The sequence below is a fragment of the Aspergillus fischeri genome, genomic scaffold (assembly GCF_000149645.3).
Source record: "Aspergillus fischeri NRRL 181 1099437636247 genomic scaffold, whole genome shotgun sequence".
Classification (NCBI taxonomy): domain Eukaryota; kingdom Fungi; phylum Ascomycota; class Eurotiomycetes; order Eurotiales; family Aspergillaceae; genus Aspergillus; species Aspergillus fischeri.
In genome coordinates, this window is record NW_001509772.1 from 2,699,612 (window position 1) to 2,714,123 (window position 14,512).

General features: G+C 47.1%; 6 protein-coding genes across 6 annotated transcripts, besides 4 other annotated features; 5 read left to right on the forward strand and 1 right to left on the reverse strand.

Annotated features, from left to right (window-relative positions):
• Window positions 1–433: 433 nt before the first annotated feature.
• On the forward strand, window positions 434–1,087 carry NFIA_041700 (uncharacterized protein; the record flags this gene model as incomplete). The annotated part of the gene is made up of 1 exon (XM_001266488.1): window positions 434–1,087. One exon carries the CDS (start codon window positions 434–436, stop codon window positions 1,085–1,087), a length of 654 nt encoding a protein of 217 aa, XP_001266489.1.
• Window positions 1,088–2,168: 1,081 nt separating this feature from the next.
• Window positions 2,169–2,201: a microsatellite.
• Window positions 2,202–2,373: 172 nt separating this feature from the next.
• Window positions 2,374–3,675: a mobile genetic element.
• Window positions 3,676–3,677: 2 nt separating this feature from the next.
• Window positions 3,678–3,893: a mobile genetic element.
• A 62-nt stretch (window positions 3,894–3,955) lies between these two features.
• Window positions 3,956–3,988: a microsatellite.
• A 2,009-nt stretch (window positions 3,989–5,997) lies between these two features.
• NFIA_041710 (uncharacterized protein) lies at window positions 5,998–6,468 on the forward strand (the record flags this gene model as incomplete). Its single annotated transcript, XM_001266489.1, has 1 exon — window positions 5,998–6,468. The coding sequence occupies one exon, from the start codon at window positions 5,998–6,000 to the stop codon at window positions 6,466–6,468; it is 471 nt and encodes a 156-aa protein (XP_001266490.1).
• Window positions 6,469–7,733: 1,265 nt separating this feature from the next.
• NFIA_041720 (Dabb family protein) lies at window positions 7,734–8,049 on the forward strand (the record flags this gene model as incomplete). The annotated part of the gene is made up of 2 exons (XM_001266490.1): window positions 7,734–7,832; window positions 7,894–8,049. The coding sequence occupies 2 exons, from the start codon at window positions 7,734–7,736 to the stop codon at window positions 8,047–8,049; spliced, it is 255 nt and encodes an 84-aa protein (XP_001266491.1).
• Window positions 8,050–8,345: 296 nt separating this feature from the next.
• On the reverse strand, window positions 8,346–9,669 carry NFIA_041730 (uncharacterized protein; the record flags this gene model as incomplete). The annotated part of the gene is made up of 4 exons (XM_001266491.1): window positions 8,346–8,586; window positions 8,658–8,849; window positions 9,129–9,316; window positions 9,511–9,669. 4 exons carry the CDS (start codon window positions 9,667–9,669, stop codon window positions 8,346–8,348), a joined length of 780 nt encoding a protein of 259 aa, XP_001266492.1.
• A 1,094-nt stretch (window positions 9,670–10,763) lies between these two features.
• NFIA_041740 (fungal specific transcription factor domain-containing protein) lies at window positions 10,764–12,884 on the forward strand (the record flags this gene model as incomplete). Its single annotated transcript, XM_001266492.1, has 1 exon — window positions 10,764–12,884. The coding sequence occupies one exon, from the start codon at window positions 10,764–10,766 to the stop codon at window positions 12,882–12,884; it is 2,121 nt and encodes a 706-aa protein (XP_001266493.1).
• Window positions 12,885–13,100: 216 nt separating this feature from the next.
• Window positions 13,101–14,341, forward strand: NFIA_041750 (NmrA-like family protein; the record flags this gene model as incomplete). The annotated part of the gene is made up of 4 exons (XM_001266493.1): window positions 13,101–13,405; window positions 13,469–13,684; window positions 13,780–13,854; window positions 13,921–14,341. The coding sequence occupies 4 exons, from the start codon at window positions 13,101–13,103 to the stop codon at window positions 14,339–14,341; spliced, it is 1,017 nt and encodes a 338-aa protein (XP_001266494.1).
• Window positions 14,342–14,512: the final 171 nt, after the last annotated feature.

Here is a 14,512-nt window from a genome sequence, read left to right on the forward strand (position 1 = left end):
CCATGTGCTTGGTGAATCTGTACCGTTTTAAGAGAATGAGGTTGAGCCCTGTGGTAGTTGGGACGTTCCGGCCGGTTTGCTTCCTGTTGAAGCCAAACCAAACCGTCCCTTATCCTAGGTAGCATGCAAGAAACACTTGTTTTTGAAGTTCTACGTACTCTACCGTGCGCCACAGCTAGCCCAGAGATATTTAGCGATATCTTTTGATCAAGCTCTCAAATTCAGTATCCATTCAGTAGCTTAGCACATTCTTGTATTCCGTGGGTGTTGCGCAGCCAACGTCATCAACAAATCAAGCCACGGTCCCGCGGCTATTTGGCTACGGAGTACTTTTCTGGTATAAGACGGTCAATCTTCGTCACCATCCGTACAGAACATACCGACCGACATTATTACTGATTTCCCCAACAATCCGAGAGTTCGCCGTCCCGTCATGTCGTCTGTCGAATTCGGATTTCTGCTCCCCAATGGAACCCGTATAGTGCACGGCACCGGAGCCGCCACCAGAGACGCCTTCCCTCCGGCTTTGGGCATTCCGGGCCGACTCCAAACCTTCAGCGGAGGCCATGTCAACGACCCGTCTACGCCTTGTTTTTGCGGACCTCAAGGATTATTACCTTTCGACACAAAGACGCGAATGCCGCGCCATGTGCATATGGCGCCAGACCCTGCAGGCAAAGGCCATCGATATATCGTTGAGAAGATCATGGTTATGGAGGGGGTGGCAGTAGCCGAGCTTGGGGGCGAATTCTACGTAATTCCACCTCATACCTTGGTGTTAATAGGGGCTGGCGTACCACACACCTGGACTGCGTGCCCACCAGGAATCGATTTTGGGGCATTAGGATTTTCCACCGAGGAGAAAGTGGTTTCAAAAGGGAAATTTGTGGCGGTTTTCGAATATGAAGCTCCTACTTCGTTCTTCCCGACAGCGCAAACAAATACTCTGGCCACGGAAGAGGAATATGTCAGATGCGACGATCTGCACGCTATCAGGATTCCAGGCATGACGGCAGAAGAAATTCAAGAACAGGCATGGTTTGTGTGGGGGAAGGAAATTCGGAAGCTCTCCCCCTTACATAACTAGATAATGCTTGCTGTCTTCTGTAGTCTACCTTATAGTGCCATTTCGTTATCGAGATTAAGAGGAGCGAAATTAACGTGTCCAATGAACTTATTTCTCAGACCCAAGTTTCTCCCTTTTGCTCTACCGTCAAATACGATTTGGATTCTAGAACCACAGCCAGCCATAGTTAGAGATAGGCTGCAGCAACATCCGCAACATACCCAAATGATTTGGCAGGGCAGAACCCACATTTCTCCAGCCCTAAGTGCACACAATAGTATAAGTGTTACTAGTTAGATAGCTTGAGAAGAACCAAGTGGTTCATTCTGATTATTTAAATACATACATTTTGCTAGTTCTACTGATTATCACCTACCATTCAGTATAGCCTAGCTCGCATCCTGCAGCCTACCTAGGCATAACCCGCCGAGGTAGACATCTCCTAAGCAGCGACCTCCACCTGCTTACACGAGAATTCTATTTGAAGTGTGTCCACCGCTCCTATTTCCGCCCACGTGCAATATGAATCAAAGGTAGTGGTGTATCTCTCATCATACAATCTTAAACCTCCCAACCTCTCCATCAATACGACGACGCATAACTACATGATGCCCCGTCCTTCCATTGACCTTGAGCCGTATAAGGCTGAACTAATTCGTCTCTATAAGAATAAGTCCTCTGTCGCATCTCTCCGAGCATTCCTCATTGAGGAGCGTGGGGTTGATATCACAACATGTATGATTGAATCACACCTCTATAAATGGGGTATTCGTAAGCAAAATCGCACGGCAAGCTCTGATACTGTGTTACATGCTTAGATTAGGGTCCTTTTCTTCCAGGTTGGACTAGAGGAAAAGGATCTCTTCTAAGTTCTGAGGGCTGAGGGCTTTAATATCAGCGCTAGGACACTCAAATATATTCATCACTAATTAGGTCTATATTGTTGGATGGTTAACCCCATTACAACATAACATCAGGTTGATACTATGATTGAGGAACTTGAGAAGGAGCTTCAAACTAGCCAGATTGAAGGTTATGGGAAGGAACTACTCTATTGATACTTTCGAAACTGTGGTTTTATTATTGCAAGGTAACGTAATCAACCACCGAGCGACGAATACCACCGAGCGACGAATTTTTGCCGCTTCTAATACTATTTTGAAGCTTTTCAACCACCAACATCATTAGACTTGACTATCTAGTAGCTGAATATATAGCTATATATTAGGACAATTCCTTCTAGTATGTCCAATAGTCCAACAGCCACTGCAGCGTGGTGGAGCCCGCTGACGAGGTATAGGTGTAGGCTCACTGACCTGCTCAACAAGAGGCATATCAAGCTGCTGAATGCGACTTTGACCTTCCTGTACAGATAAAAGGATATCATTACCTAGGTTAGCACGCCTCCTTGCCTTCTTTCTCATCTTTCGCTCATTCTCAGCCCTTAGAACCTTGATTTCTTCTTGAAGAAGAAGGTTCATATTCATTGCCATTTGTGCAGCCTTTTCAAGATGTTGAATATGGGATACTGGACTGCTAGAAAGCTTTCTTTTCTAAAGACTTCTCTCCAGGCTGCGGACCTTTTGATCTAGTTGCCGAGGATTCTGAGGAGTTTGAAAAGCAGATGATATAGAGCCTTCAGGAAGTGGTGGTATTGGTGTACGGAGTTGAAAAGCAATCTTTTCAAGCACCTGGTCTTCATTAAGTGGTTTAAGACCAGCACCTGTGAAGCCACTGTGTATATTCTTCTGGATAAAGACCCTCTCACGTGCAGATGGATATAGGTGTAGGAAGTCTTCCTTATCAATATGGTTGTTCCCAGCAACCATCATTCCTTCAACTAACTTCCCATATGCGCGCTTTAGTGGACCAAAAACGCCAACATCCAGTGGTTGCAGAAGGTGAGAAGTATGTGGTGGCATGCAAAGGCAGATAATTACATTCTCCTTGCAGAAAGCATCAAATTCTGCAGTCTGATGGCTAGAATGGCCATCAAGAATAAGTAATCTCTTTGCACCAGTTGAATGCCGCCTTGAGTGTGGCTCAAATACCTCCTTAAGCCAGCGAAGGCCTATTATATCAGTTGTCCAGCTATTATCACTCTTTGCAATTAACCAGCTTTGAGGAACTGCTGGTTCTTGATACCAGGTAGCCTGTTGCTCTTTCCCCTTTAAGATAACCACTGGTGGTATAGAAACCCCCTTTGAGCTTACACATTCAATTATTGTAACCCATTCACGGTTCCCCTGAATAACAGTACGGGGTCTCTCACTGCGATCCACTGCAGTGATAACCTTCGAAGTTGTATAGAGTCCCATTGCAAAGCCAGTCTCATCAAAGTTCCAGATATCATCCTCATGGATGCCATATTCTTGAATAGCCTCATGCACAATTGCAAACTACTGTTTTATCACCTTTAGATCCTCCTGCTTTGCACGCTGGTATGTAATCCTCCGGTTATATCGTGTGCAAAGGGCTGGATGGCGTTTAATAAACTTATATGCCCAGTTGACACCAATGGTTGCGGTAGGATCCCGTGTACGCTCATGGAGTAAGATCTGCGCCATTTCACGCAGGTACTCTGGTCGAATTGAAAAGCCCCGTTTATCTCATCTAGCAGACGCTTGGTAAGAACTTCTTCTTCCAGGGCTGTCAATTTATGGCCATTAGCACGTGTTTCTGAGCGTGGTTTTCTTCCATTAAGGCGAGCGCGAAGGGTAGGCTCAGGCACGCTAAAGGTCTCTGCAGCACACAGTACTGATTTAATTTTTTTATTCTTAATGGCTGCAATTGCCATTTGTATCCGATTTTCTTGAGATAAAGGCATTTTTAATAGTAGTGGTGATAAAACAACGCGTTGAAGAAAGGAAGTGGGTGGCGAAGGGAGAAATTCGTCGCTCGGTGGTATTCGTCGCTCGGTGGTTGATTACGTTACATCTGTATAAAGATGACTTCAAGACCTATAGCGACATCGAGGTGCTTATATAGTGCCAGGACCAAATTTTATTTGGTTAATTAATGGATACTTAAAGCTTGCACTATATAGCATTAAGATCTATGCTGCTATTAATGCTTATTCCTACTATATTATCCGGGTGTATATTGGAATTACTGCCTGTATAGCTGTTGATATATTAAGGTAATTTCTTAATGCTGTAGAGGTTGCTTAACTATAACCTTGATTCATATGGTCAGACTGTGGCATAGAAATAGTTCTCTTAGCAGAAGCTCACTATAAGCTTCAGCAATTAAGGCATCCAGAGATATTAATCTTTGAATGCTATCTTTATGGGACAAGTATAGCAAACTAAAGAATTAAAGCCTGGTGGCTTTAATTAACCAGAGGATTATTATTTTGATGGAGGGTAAGTTATTTAAGATATTTTAAGAAAGACATTGTATGACAGGCTAATGTTCTTGTAGAATTACTTTCATTCCCTTTAAGAACAGGGTGTATTCTCCCAGGACTCAGTTGCTGATCAGATTGCATTATTTGCAGTCTATATGCCTATTCTTCAAATTGAGATTACCTCCTTTGTATGAACCTGGAATAATCATTCCATTCGCAAACAGAAGCTTCTTCCGCATCTTGTTCATGGCAAGCCGTTTATGAACTATAATTATCCTCCTGATGGAGTTCAAGATCTTCTCTGCACATTACATGAGGATGTTGCAGAGTGGGGTAAGTTCCCATGTACCTATAAGTTATACATACTAATAGCTATTATATGATAGATCCTGATGAGTATCTCCCCCCAGTAACTCATAACTGGGTAACCAGACAGTTATAAGAGATGAATTTTAATCCTCTGCCACCTCTTGATCATCAGAATGAAGATGTGTTTGCCCCTCATCGCGGAATCTATATTGGATTACGTCGAGGATTATGACACACATTGAAGAACAACATGAGCCTGTACTCTGCCTAGCAAAAAGGCTGACAGGGGCTTTTGATTGGCAACCAGGTGGGGAAATTCAGGAAATGGAGGTGACAGATGACTTATCATAATTAGTTATAACTAGTTTGTGGGAGCAGACTTAACACACCGTTCTTGAGACCGGCTCAGTCGCGTGTTTCTAAATCTACATAAGACAAGAAACAAAAGATATCGCTGAAGAAAAAAGAAAGGTAAACTGGAAGATGGCACGAAAACCAGTCGGGTCTCGGAATTGGAGTCAAGTTGTGGCGTGATAGCCGCAACATGCGTTTATCGGGCATCGCCCGTTACAGCTTTTTTATGTACTCTTCAGGAAGCCTTAGTAGCTAGGTATAAGTATCCCACAGTTGCCATACGAAATTGAAGAAAAGACGGAATTGAAGAAACATATCTGTTCTCTGCTCAATGGCTTCCCCCCCTAGGGAGTGAACACCCTTTTGTCCAAGAACAGGGAGACCACATGGTGATGCTCTATCCTGTGGTTCTTGTTTAGCAATAAACTCTTCTTTATCTACCTCACAGGAAAGAGTCGAGGTTATTAATATCCCAGACTCACCACCTCAACCAAGACCTCCACCGAGAGCAACAACAGTCTTTGCTTCCCCTTGATTTGCTCTTTTTAATCGCACATATGGAGCAGAACAACTACGTCAAGCCTCTGTTGCCCGTACGAAGAAAGAAAACCAGAATCCATCTCCTGGTTTCGTAATCTCTACAACAGTTGTCTTCTTCCTTCTAACGCAAGTTAAAAGTGATGATGGTATTCTTACACCAGTATCTTGCAAGGCACTTGGTATATCAATAATCCTATATCTCTGTATAAGCCTAACTAATATCAAATTAGATCGAATCTCAGCCAAGCTCAAGCCTCGTATGATGAAGTCTTTTGAGGACTTCATCACCCGGGACCTTCTTCCTGGGATGAGTCAAAACAGCCTCGTACAGAAACCTTCTGATCAACTACGTCTTGCAACCTCTGTTATTCCAGCTCAAATGGAAGTGACATACATCTCTCAGAATGCCGATGAGGAACAACAGGTTGAAGATCTGCTATCAACATGGTTCCACTCGGGATCAACGAACAACCTTGCAACAATCTTTGTTGTTATCGTACGAGAAACTGAAGCAGGTCAGGTTAGGTCAGACCAACTATCTACACAACCAGATGAAAAGCCAGAGAGGAAGAGGGTTAAGAAGGAGCCAAAGCAGAAGTCGAAGATCAAGGCTGAGCCAAATCCTGAAATCAAGTTAGAACCTCCCATACGCCGCCCAACAAAGAAACGATCATTTTCAGTGGCTAATAGTGAGGTAAAGACTGAGGAACCTGATATTTTTGCCACTATACTCCAGGAATATGATGAAGCCGTGGAACATGTTGCTAATCGTACGAGGAATCGGCATACTCCACAGCAGGAAGACCTTGATCGTGCAGCAGAGTTTGGGCCAACAGCTGGATTATCTTAGGATATATCATGTTATGGTCACTACAGATTGTATAAGGAGGTTGCGCACTCTCTTTTTCCTTTATTATTTGTCTAACCATAGAGCTCAACCTCTAGATATCATCATGAGGAATATAACATTCCTTACCATCCATCTTCATGAACCATGCTTCATTAGCAGTTACCTGGTTAGTTAAGTTAGCTTGAATGACACTTACTCACTTAGTCATCTCTTTGAGCTTTCCCTTGACCCGTGTCCTTGTTGGACATGACTTCGAAAAAGGGCTCTTCCTGTATTCGTACAAGGCATACAAGAATGAATTCGTTATATCTGCTGAGACTGTTTCAGCAATGAATGTCTTTATTGGAAGCGAGCTTCCTGTATCTTCGTTTACGGGTTCACATAACCTAGTACATTCGCGTCACAAGGCGGGTTTACAGGAACAGGCAGACGGCAGTATATAGGTAGTTGACCCTCAGGAATTCTAGCTACAGGTCAGGCTATCTACAGGTACATAGACAAGACGTAGCTCAAAAAGCTACAAACAGGAGGCGGATCAAGATGCAGGATATTCTCAGTGTGGGTCGTGTGATGATAAGGCATCGACGGTGCCCCAGGCAGCATCTGAGTTAGCACCGTGACAGTACGAAAACTTCTTTCTGCCAGCAGAAAGCCCATTTTGTTTGAGGCATTTTTGTTTTTTTTTGGGATTTGTCCCAATGGCTTGCCGTAGAGAACCTTCCAGCGGATAACACAATGCCCCAGTGAAATCCTAGGGGCGCCATGTAGACGCAGACCTTTTTTGTTTAGGAAGTTCTCGTCTTTCGCAGGCCGCCACGGCGCCAACGTAAGGAACCGGATCCGGCTATATGGCTTCGTCACGAGGATATATCCGGCGGCGCAATATCTGATTTCAATAATAACTTACTAATGAGCTGGAATTGTGGAGAACGCAACGGAGGAATTAGACAGAGTGACTTTTTAACTATATTTTATTTGCGGCGCTTCAAGTTGATAAAGAGCCGCTGAACTACCGCGACTTGTACTATATAACAACGACATCGAGTGCAAGCTAGCGGAGAATTCAACTGAGCCCTATACTATCATACCTAGCAATCCTCATATTCGTGAATCAACCATCATGGGCAAAGTCACGCATATTGTCCAGCTCCAGTTCAAGAGCGATGTCAGCCAATCCACTATACAAGACGTATGTCTCAATTCCTAAAGCTAGCACTTCAGACAAGCTGACTTACTTTCCTATCACTGCTTAAGCTATTAACACCATGCTTTCGCTAAAGGAGGAGTGCCTCCACCCCAAGACAGGAAAGCCATACATTGTTTCGAGTACAGGAGGGAAGGAGTGTTCTGTGGAGGGAATGCAGGTATGGGCCAAATTGTCCTTTTGCCCACTGGCCACTAGCCAATCCGATTGTACAATAACAGAACGGCATTACGCATGTCTTCGTCGTCGAGTTCGCATCTGTCGAGGATCGCGACTATTACGCGAAGGAAGACCCGAAACACCTTGCTTTCGGTACAAGTCTGGGTCCTATCGTCGCACAAGTACAGGTGGTGGACATCGAAAATGGTGTTTCCTGAGGTTTTTCCAGGGGTCACCTCTGTTCAAGTTTAGGAGCGTTGAATTCAATCGTCCAAATCATAAACAAGTCATCTTTATCTACCCATCATTCACTTAGGTCAAACACACTAATCAACACTCTTATTCTGATCATACTATCGGCCCCGAAATCTGTCAAAAACTAGCAGGTGACTAAATGATTCCAAGTAAAAGAGTAGTATCAATCTCCCTAAGCCCAGCGGTAGCACCAATTTACGTATCCACCGACGTTTCGAACACTAAACACACAGAGATGTATCCCTGTACACCAGGAAATTCACAATTTCTCCGTGTTGTGAGAGTCTTCTAGATGGCTAACCACTCCCATATCTGAAGCCTTGGTTGCTATTCCCCCATCTGCCTCGACTTCATCGAATACGACGACCATTTCTTCAAGGGAGTATCCGCGAGTTTCAGGGTAGGTGAGCCAGACGTTGATCAAGATCACGACTAAGAGGCAAATATACACAACGTAATATTTCCATCCGATCGCATCCATTGCGATAGGGTTGATGAACCTGATTAACCGGGGACGGTTAGCGAGACGGGCTTACAATAGACCCGAAATACACCATCAGGTGACACTTACTGATTAAAGATAAGAGCAAGGTAGGTGCACATGTAGGTGAGTGCAACACCCTTACTCCGGAGCGAGTAGGTCCAGATTTCAGCGGGATAGGCGATGAGCAGCGGGGTATATGCCAGGTCATAGCCGGCATAGTAGATGAACAAGAACGGGATGACGGCGGTGCCAACGGCAGCGACTCCCGTGGTATTGAAGCTACCAGCCAGGCCTGTCAAGCATATATAGCTTACCAGCATGATGATGGTGGAAAGAATGAATAGCAGACGGCGGCCGGCACGGTCCACGAGCAAGGAGCCAACAGCTGCAAATATGAGATTCCATACTTGCAAGCACGCGTTAATTAGGGTCTGTTGTGTAGCTGAAGTAATTCCAACGGTATTCAGGATAGTAAGAGACGATTCCCCTATGAAAGATAAATGATGATGTTACTCCAAGTTCGTATAGCTGTATCGAGAAAATCGAGGATCAACTTACACTCCGTTCCACTGGGCGGCGATACCTATCGTGACACTGATATGGAAACGGTGTCGATTCCCTTTCGTCTTGAGCATTTGAGACCACCGAGCATTGTTCGCCATCTCGTCCTCCTGCCGGATAGAATCGGTAATCTCCTGCATCTGTAACGCGACCAGCGGCGATGCTTCGTCGCCACCGGCGTGATACTTTGTCAGCACCTTAATTGCTTTTTTTCGTCCGTCATTGCGAATCAGCCACCGAGGGCTCTCAGGGCATAGAAAGCATATAGGGAGCGAGACTAGCGGGAATGCGATCTGAAGCAAGACGGGAATTCTCCAACCCCATGAAGAATCCATATTTCGGCAACCGAATGTCACCAGGCTGACAATGATGACCCAACATAGTACATGCACTGATACAGGGCGACGAGCTTGGAGCGATGGGTCGGATACGCCAATTCAGTGACCAGGATGGCAGCACTTTGGAACCAGGCGCCTGAACGACCGACGAAAACGCGCGAGACAATGAACAACGTTGGACTCGGAGCGGCGGTCTGCATGGCCACAATTCTGCCAGCTTAGGTCTGAAGTCTTGACACTGTGACCAAGAAGCCGCCAAGCAAGTCGCCAAGCGCGACAATTCTGGCTACGCACTTACGGTCCGTGTTCTTAAACCTGATCTGCTCGGTCCTTTGATTTATAAGAGGGAGACTTCGCGGAGGATATGACGGTACATAGTGTTGAGGATGACTCCTCGTCGTAGTGCAGAGATTCCTAGGCTCTCCAGGTACAATGAACCCGGAGTTTAACCCTGACCAGGGCACATAGCCGTTGACGGCTTGTGGCCATTGTATGATTTGGGGAAGTGCTTCACTGTAGCAATTATATTATTGATGCGCCGCAACACCAATTCCCTGCAATTAATTGCATCCTTTTACGGCCCAAGAAACTGCAAAGAGGGTATTCAGTCAAATTACCATCTGCCATTTTCCACTAATCTTGTTCGCTTAACCTCGTACTGGGAGACAAACCGCTCTTGGAAGTCCTGTGACTCTGTCAGGGCATACTAAAACATACTAAAAGCTATATGGGTTCCAGGCTATTAATATCCCGAAATATTCACAAAGTACTATACGAATTATATATTTGTATTACTAATAATAGTGGATAGCTACTATTGTTATGGAAAAGTGTCACAGTGCGGCTCGGCTTTCCATTCTGAACTAGGTGCTCAGAATGAAGGCTGCCTGCCCGCCCTGAACTAGTATTCCGGTTCTCTGATTAGCTTTGTCAGCAGCTGGCAGCTGAATAAGCCTTGGCAGCTGCAAGTGGCGGAACCTGTTTCCAATCCAGCTCCAAGTTCCACTTTCTTTCCGTGTCCAAAACCGAATGCGGGGAGGGGGGCAGAGGGAAGGACACTCTGAAGCACATGGCACACAGAAAGCACTGGACACAACTATCCTAAGGCCACTTTCTTCAATTAGACTGCATTTGCTCGCACACCAAACACACTCTCTCTCCCACGGACCAGCAAATGGTCTCTCCGGCCGGCGGGAAAAACCGACTGCGAGCCTCCAAGGCTTGTCAGAGATGCAGTCGGCGCAAGGTCAAATGTGATGCCACCGAGCGTGGTTGTCCTTGTAGCCGGTGTCGCATGGACAATGTCTCGGAGTGTACACTGATTACCTCCCGCCGAGGCACTTATGATCGAAAAAATTTCCGACGGCAGGTGGCAAGGCCTGGCCCATCTTTATCATCAACATCACCACCGTCAGTGTTACCGCCCTCGTCGCGTGGGCCGTCAACTGCTCAGATTAGTCCTTCATCGCCGTCAGCTGCATCCAGCGGCCACGGCCGAGTTGAGGCTCTTACCCCGCCCCAGCCCCTCGTCGGAGAGAACAGGCCGATCTCCACTCCTGCGACATATCGGCAGGAAAGAAATTCGAACTTAGAACAGCCAACCGGCGACGCTCCTGGCGCAGATCTGACTCGCCCGCCCGACAGTGTACCCTCTACCTTCTCGGCTGGCTCGTCCGACCACCGATCACTGTCGGCCATGTTCGAAGATTTCCTCAGCCAGGCGGGCCACGAAGACTTGTGCAAGGCGAAGCTGGTTCTGTTCGGGGAACCTTCGCCCTTAACTTTTGCCCTACAGCTGCGGAGGGACATGAGCTCGGGCCTCCACGACGCCAATCAACGTGTCTTGACTAGTAATTCGCTGACTGTAGTCGAGGAAAACGTCCATCCGAAGCACTTACTTCCGCATGAAATTGAGTATCTGAAGGCGAAGGGGGCGTTCATTTACCCAGAATCAGAAGTTTTGGAGGAGATGATAAACGTCTTTTTGCATCGATTCTATCCCCTATACTCGGTCGTGAATCCGACAGACTTACGCAAGGCGCAACAGGAGCGGAAACTGCCGTGGATCTTGCTTCATTCAATCTGTTTCATCGCGATGACGTTCTGCGAGCCTGCCCTGATCTACAAGGCTGGCTTTAGTTCTCGCCCACAGGCGCGTCAGCTCTACTACGATCGGGCTAAGGCTCTTTTCGATCTTAATTACGAAAATAATAAAATAATTCTGGTGAAGGTGGCCATCCTGCTAAGTTTCAAGGGCCCTCAGATGGATTGCTATTGGAACCCATGCTCGTGGATCGAGTTCGGGGTGACGATGGCCGTGGCCCTTGGGATGCACCGCAAATCCGTTGCAATCAATGGGAAATCGAATGACCGAGGCCTGCTCAGACGGTTATGGTGGACGTTAGCCGTCCGCGATGCCCACTGTTCCGCCCTGCTGGGTCGTCCCTTCCGCATCAATATGGCCCAATGCGATATTGATACTTTAACGGAGGATGACTTCCCCGACGAACACACGTGCCGATCCCCAACGACCCAATCAAGCTGCAGTTGCCGCGAGTCGTTCGAGTACCAGATTCAAGTCACGAAGCTATCAATTATCCTCCGAGACATTATGTACTTCCGGTTTGGGCCGACCAATGTAAGCTTCACAACTGATCTCCTCCAGGAGCAACTGGCCACCTGGAAGGCACAGCTTCCAGTCGCTATGCAATGCCTGCCAGGTCAATCCTCCGTATCGACATTGGCTGTGCAACTCGACATCCTGCTTAATTATCATATCACGCTACTCCACATGGAGCAACCCCGACGACCAGGACTTAATCCGTCGTCTCTCTCAACGTCGCTGCCCGGCGGCTACGACTACGCTGCCATTACAGAGTCAGCGGCCCTAGCTGTCTCCTCGAGCGCCATCAAACTCATGACGCGGACTTCCATCTGCAATATCCCCCACGAAGTATTCCCTGGGTTTTTCATGGCAGGAATCATACTCTACCAGCAGGCGCAACAGGAGCAGAACACCCATCTAGCGAAAATGATCCGGGCCAGCTTCGATAACTGCCAAATGCTCTTGAATCAAGCGCAAAATACCTGGGACCCGGGGGTCTGGGCGATGAAAGTTTTTGAATTTCTTCTGTTTGCTGCGGACGCAGCCGATGCTGCAGAAGCTCAGATACTGCCGGTTGACAGTCATGGCTTCCGAATGAACACGCCGTCCGTGGACATAAATCACGCTCCCGCTGTGCAACCTCACGCTCCAGGATCTTCAGATGTGGAGAATTCCGCTTGGTCAGAGGTTCCCGCCATGGAATTTGATCGGGGCTTGGCCATGGACATGGCAGATTATATGCTTCTGCCAAACTTTTTCCCCCTTACCGTTGGGCAACTAGCACGGACTTGCGGTGCTGCAGAGACTTGACCACAGTACCATTTGTACCTTTAGTAATCCATACTCATAACAATGATGAAACTGGTGGAAGGCATGCTATGATCCGATATTTGTGATTGGATGAACTAAGGTAGTCAAACATGGCAACCAAATGGAACAAACAATGCAAAGTCCGTGATGATCTCATAGGTGGAGCTTGGGGCACCTAGAATACCCTAGAAATCAGCCCGAAGTTAACTCGGGTACATGGATATAAAGGACACATTCCGGAGAATACAGCAAAACGTGTTGAAAGCCACAGTCTATTCGACGCAAAACAAACATTCGAATACTATCTTGCGATGTCTTTCAATCGGATCGGTTTACGGCCATCGGGGATGGGCCAGCTCGGTTATTGTTGCAGCCCTCATTGACTCGGGAGCGCCTATCAAGGTACTTTGCCGGCCGGGGTCCGATATTTCTACTCTGCCCGACTCGGTTGCCAAGATTGCGGTCGACTTGGCCAATCAGGAGAAAGTCATTGCTGCTTTGCAGGATGTGGATATTGTCATGTAAGTTCACGATTCTTGGGGTGCCACTGAGAAGAAGTACGAGAAGCCAACTGTGCAGTTTAGATCTCTTGTAGGGCACGAAGGTGTCACCCGCCAACTTGGTCTGGTGAATGCTATCCCCAAAACGAAGGTTCAGCTCTTCGTCCCTTCAGATCTCGCTGCGCGGTATGACGAGCAGGGGTTGCGTATTCCAGTGAACCACGCCAAGGACGAGGTTGAGAGAGCAGCGCGTGCTGCCGGTATTCCGGTGACAGTGGTCCTCACCGGCAATTTCGCTGAGTTTGCCTTGGCTACATTGCACGTATTCCATTCTTTCCTTTACATGGGGGGGGTGGTGATTGATGGGAAGATTGTTGGCTAACGGGGTTGCTCAGGGCTATGGGAGTGGACCGTCACAACAACAGAATTATCTTCACCGGCGAAAGTGAACACAAGGCTCTTAATCTCTGGTACGTGAGACTACGGTCCAGAATGTTTCAATTGCGCCCGCGCACCAATCTCTGACACCAAGCTAGCACTCGACCTTATGTTGCCGCCGCCTACGCCTCCATATTCGCCTCAACGCCCATTGACCAAATCAAGGACCGCACCATAGCACTGTCCGAGATCAGAGCAACGGGAAGCGAAATCGTCAGCATGTTAACAGAGCAGCATGGCTCGAGGACACGCAGCAGACATGAATCTACTGACTCCATCAACGAGTTGGTTGAGACCTCTGTCGCAACTGGGAGCAACTTTGCGCTGGCGTTCTACTGCCGCAAAATCTGGGGGACAGGGCAACAGACTCAAATGATGGGAGAGGATTTTTGGGAGGTGAAGGGGTACCAGAAGGCGTCGTTGCACGACCTCATTGTGCGGGGCCGGCTGCAAGAATATCGTCAGCTGCCACCGGCGGTACTGGAATTTTTCGAGTCGCACTTTGAACAGTGTGCTTAATGATGCAATAGCAATAAAGGCCCATTATTTTTTGGGAGCCGAGAGAGGCCTGCCAAGCTCGCTCTAGCTTTTCGGATTTATGACCCTTGTAGCATCGGAAGTGCGTCGGGTGTATCTCATTTACCGCGGCTATATGCCTACCGGGTGACGTCGGGCTTGCTTTCGTTAATT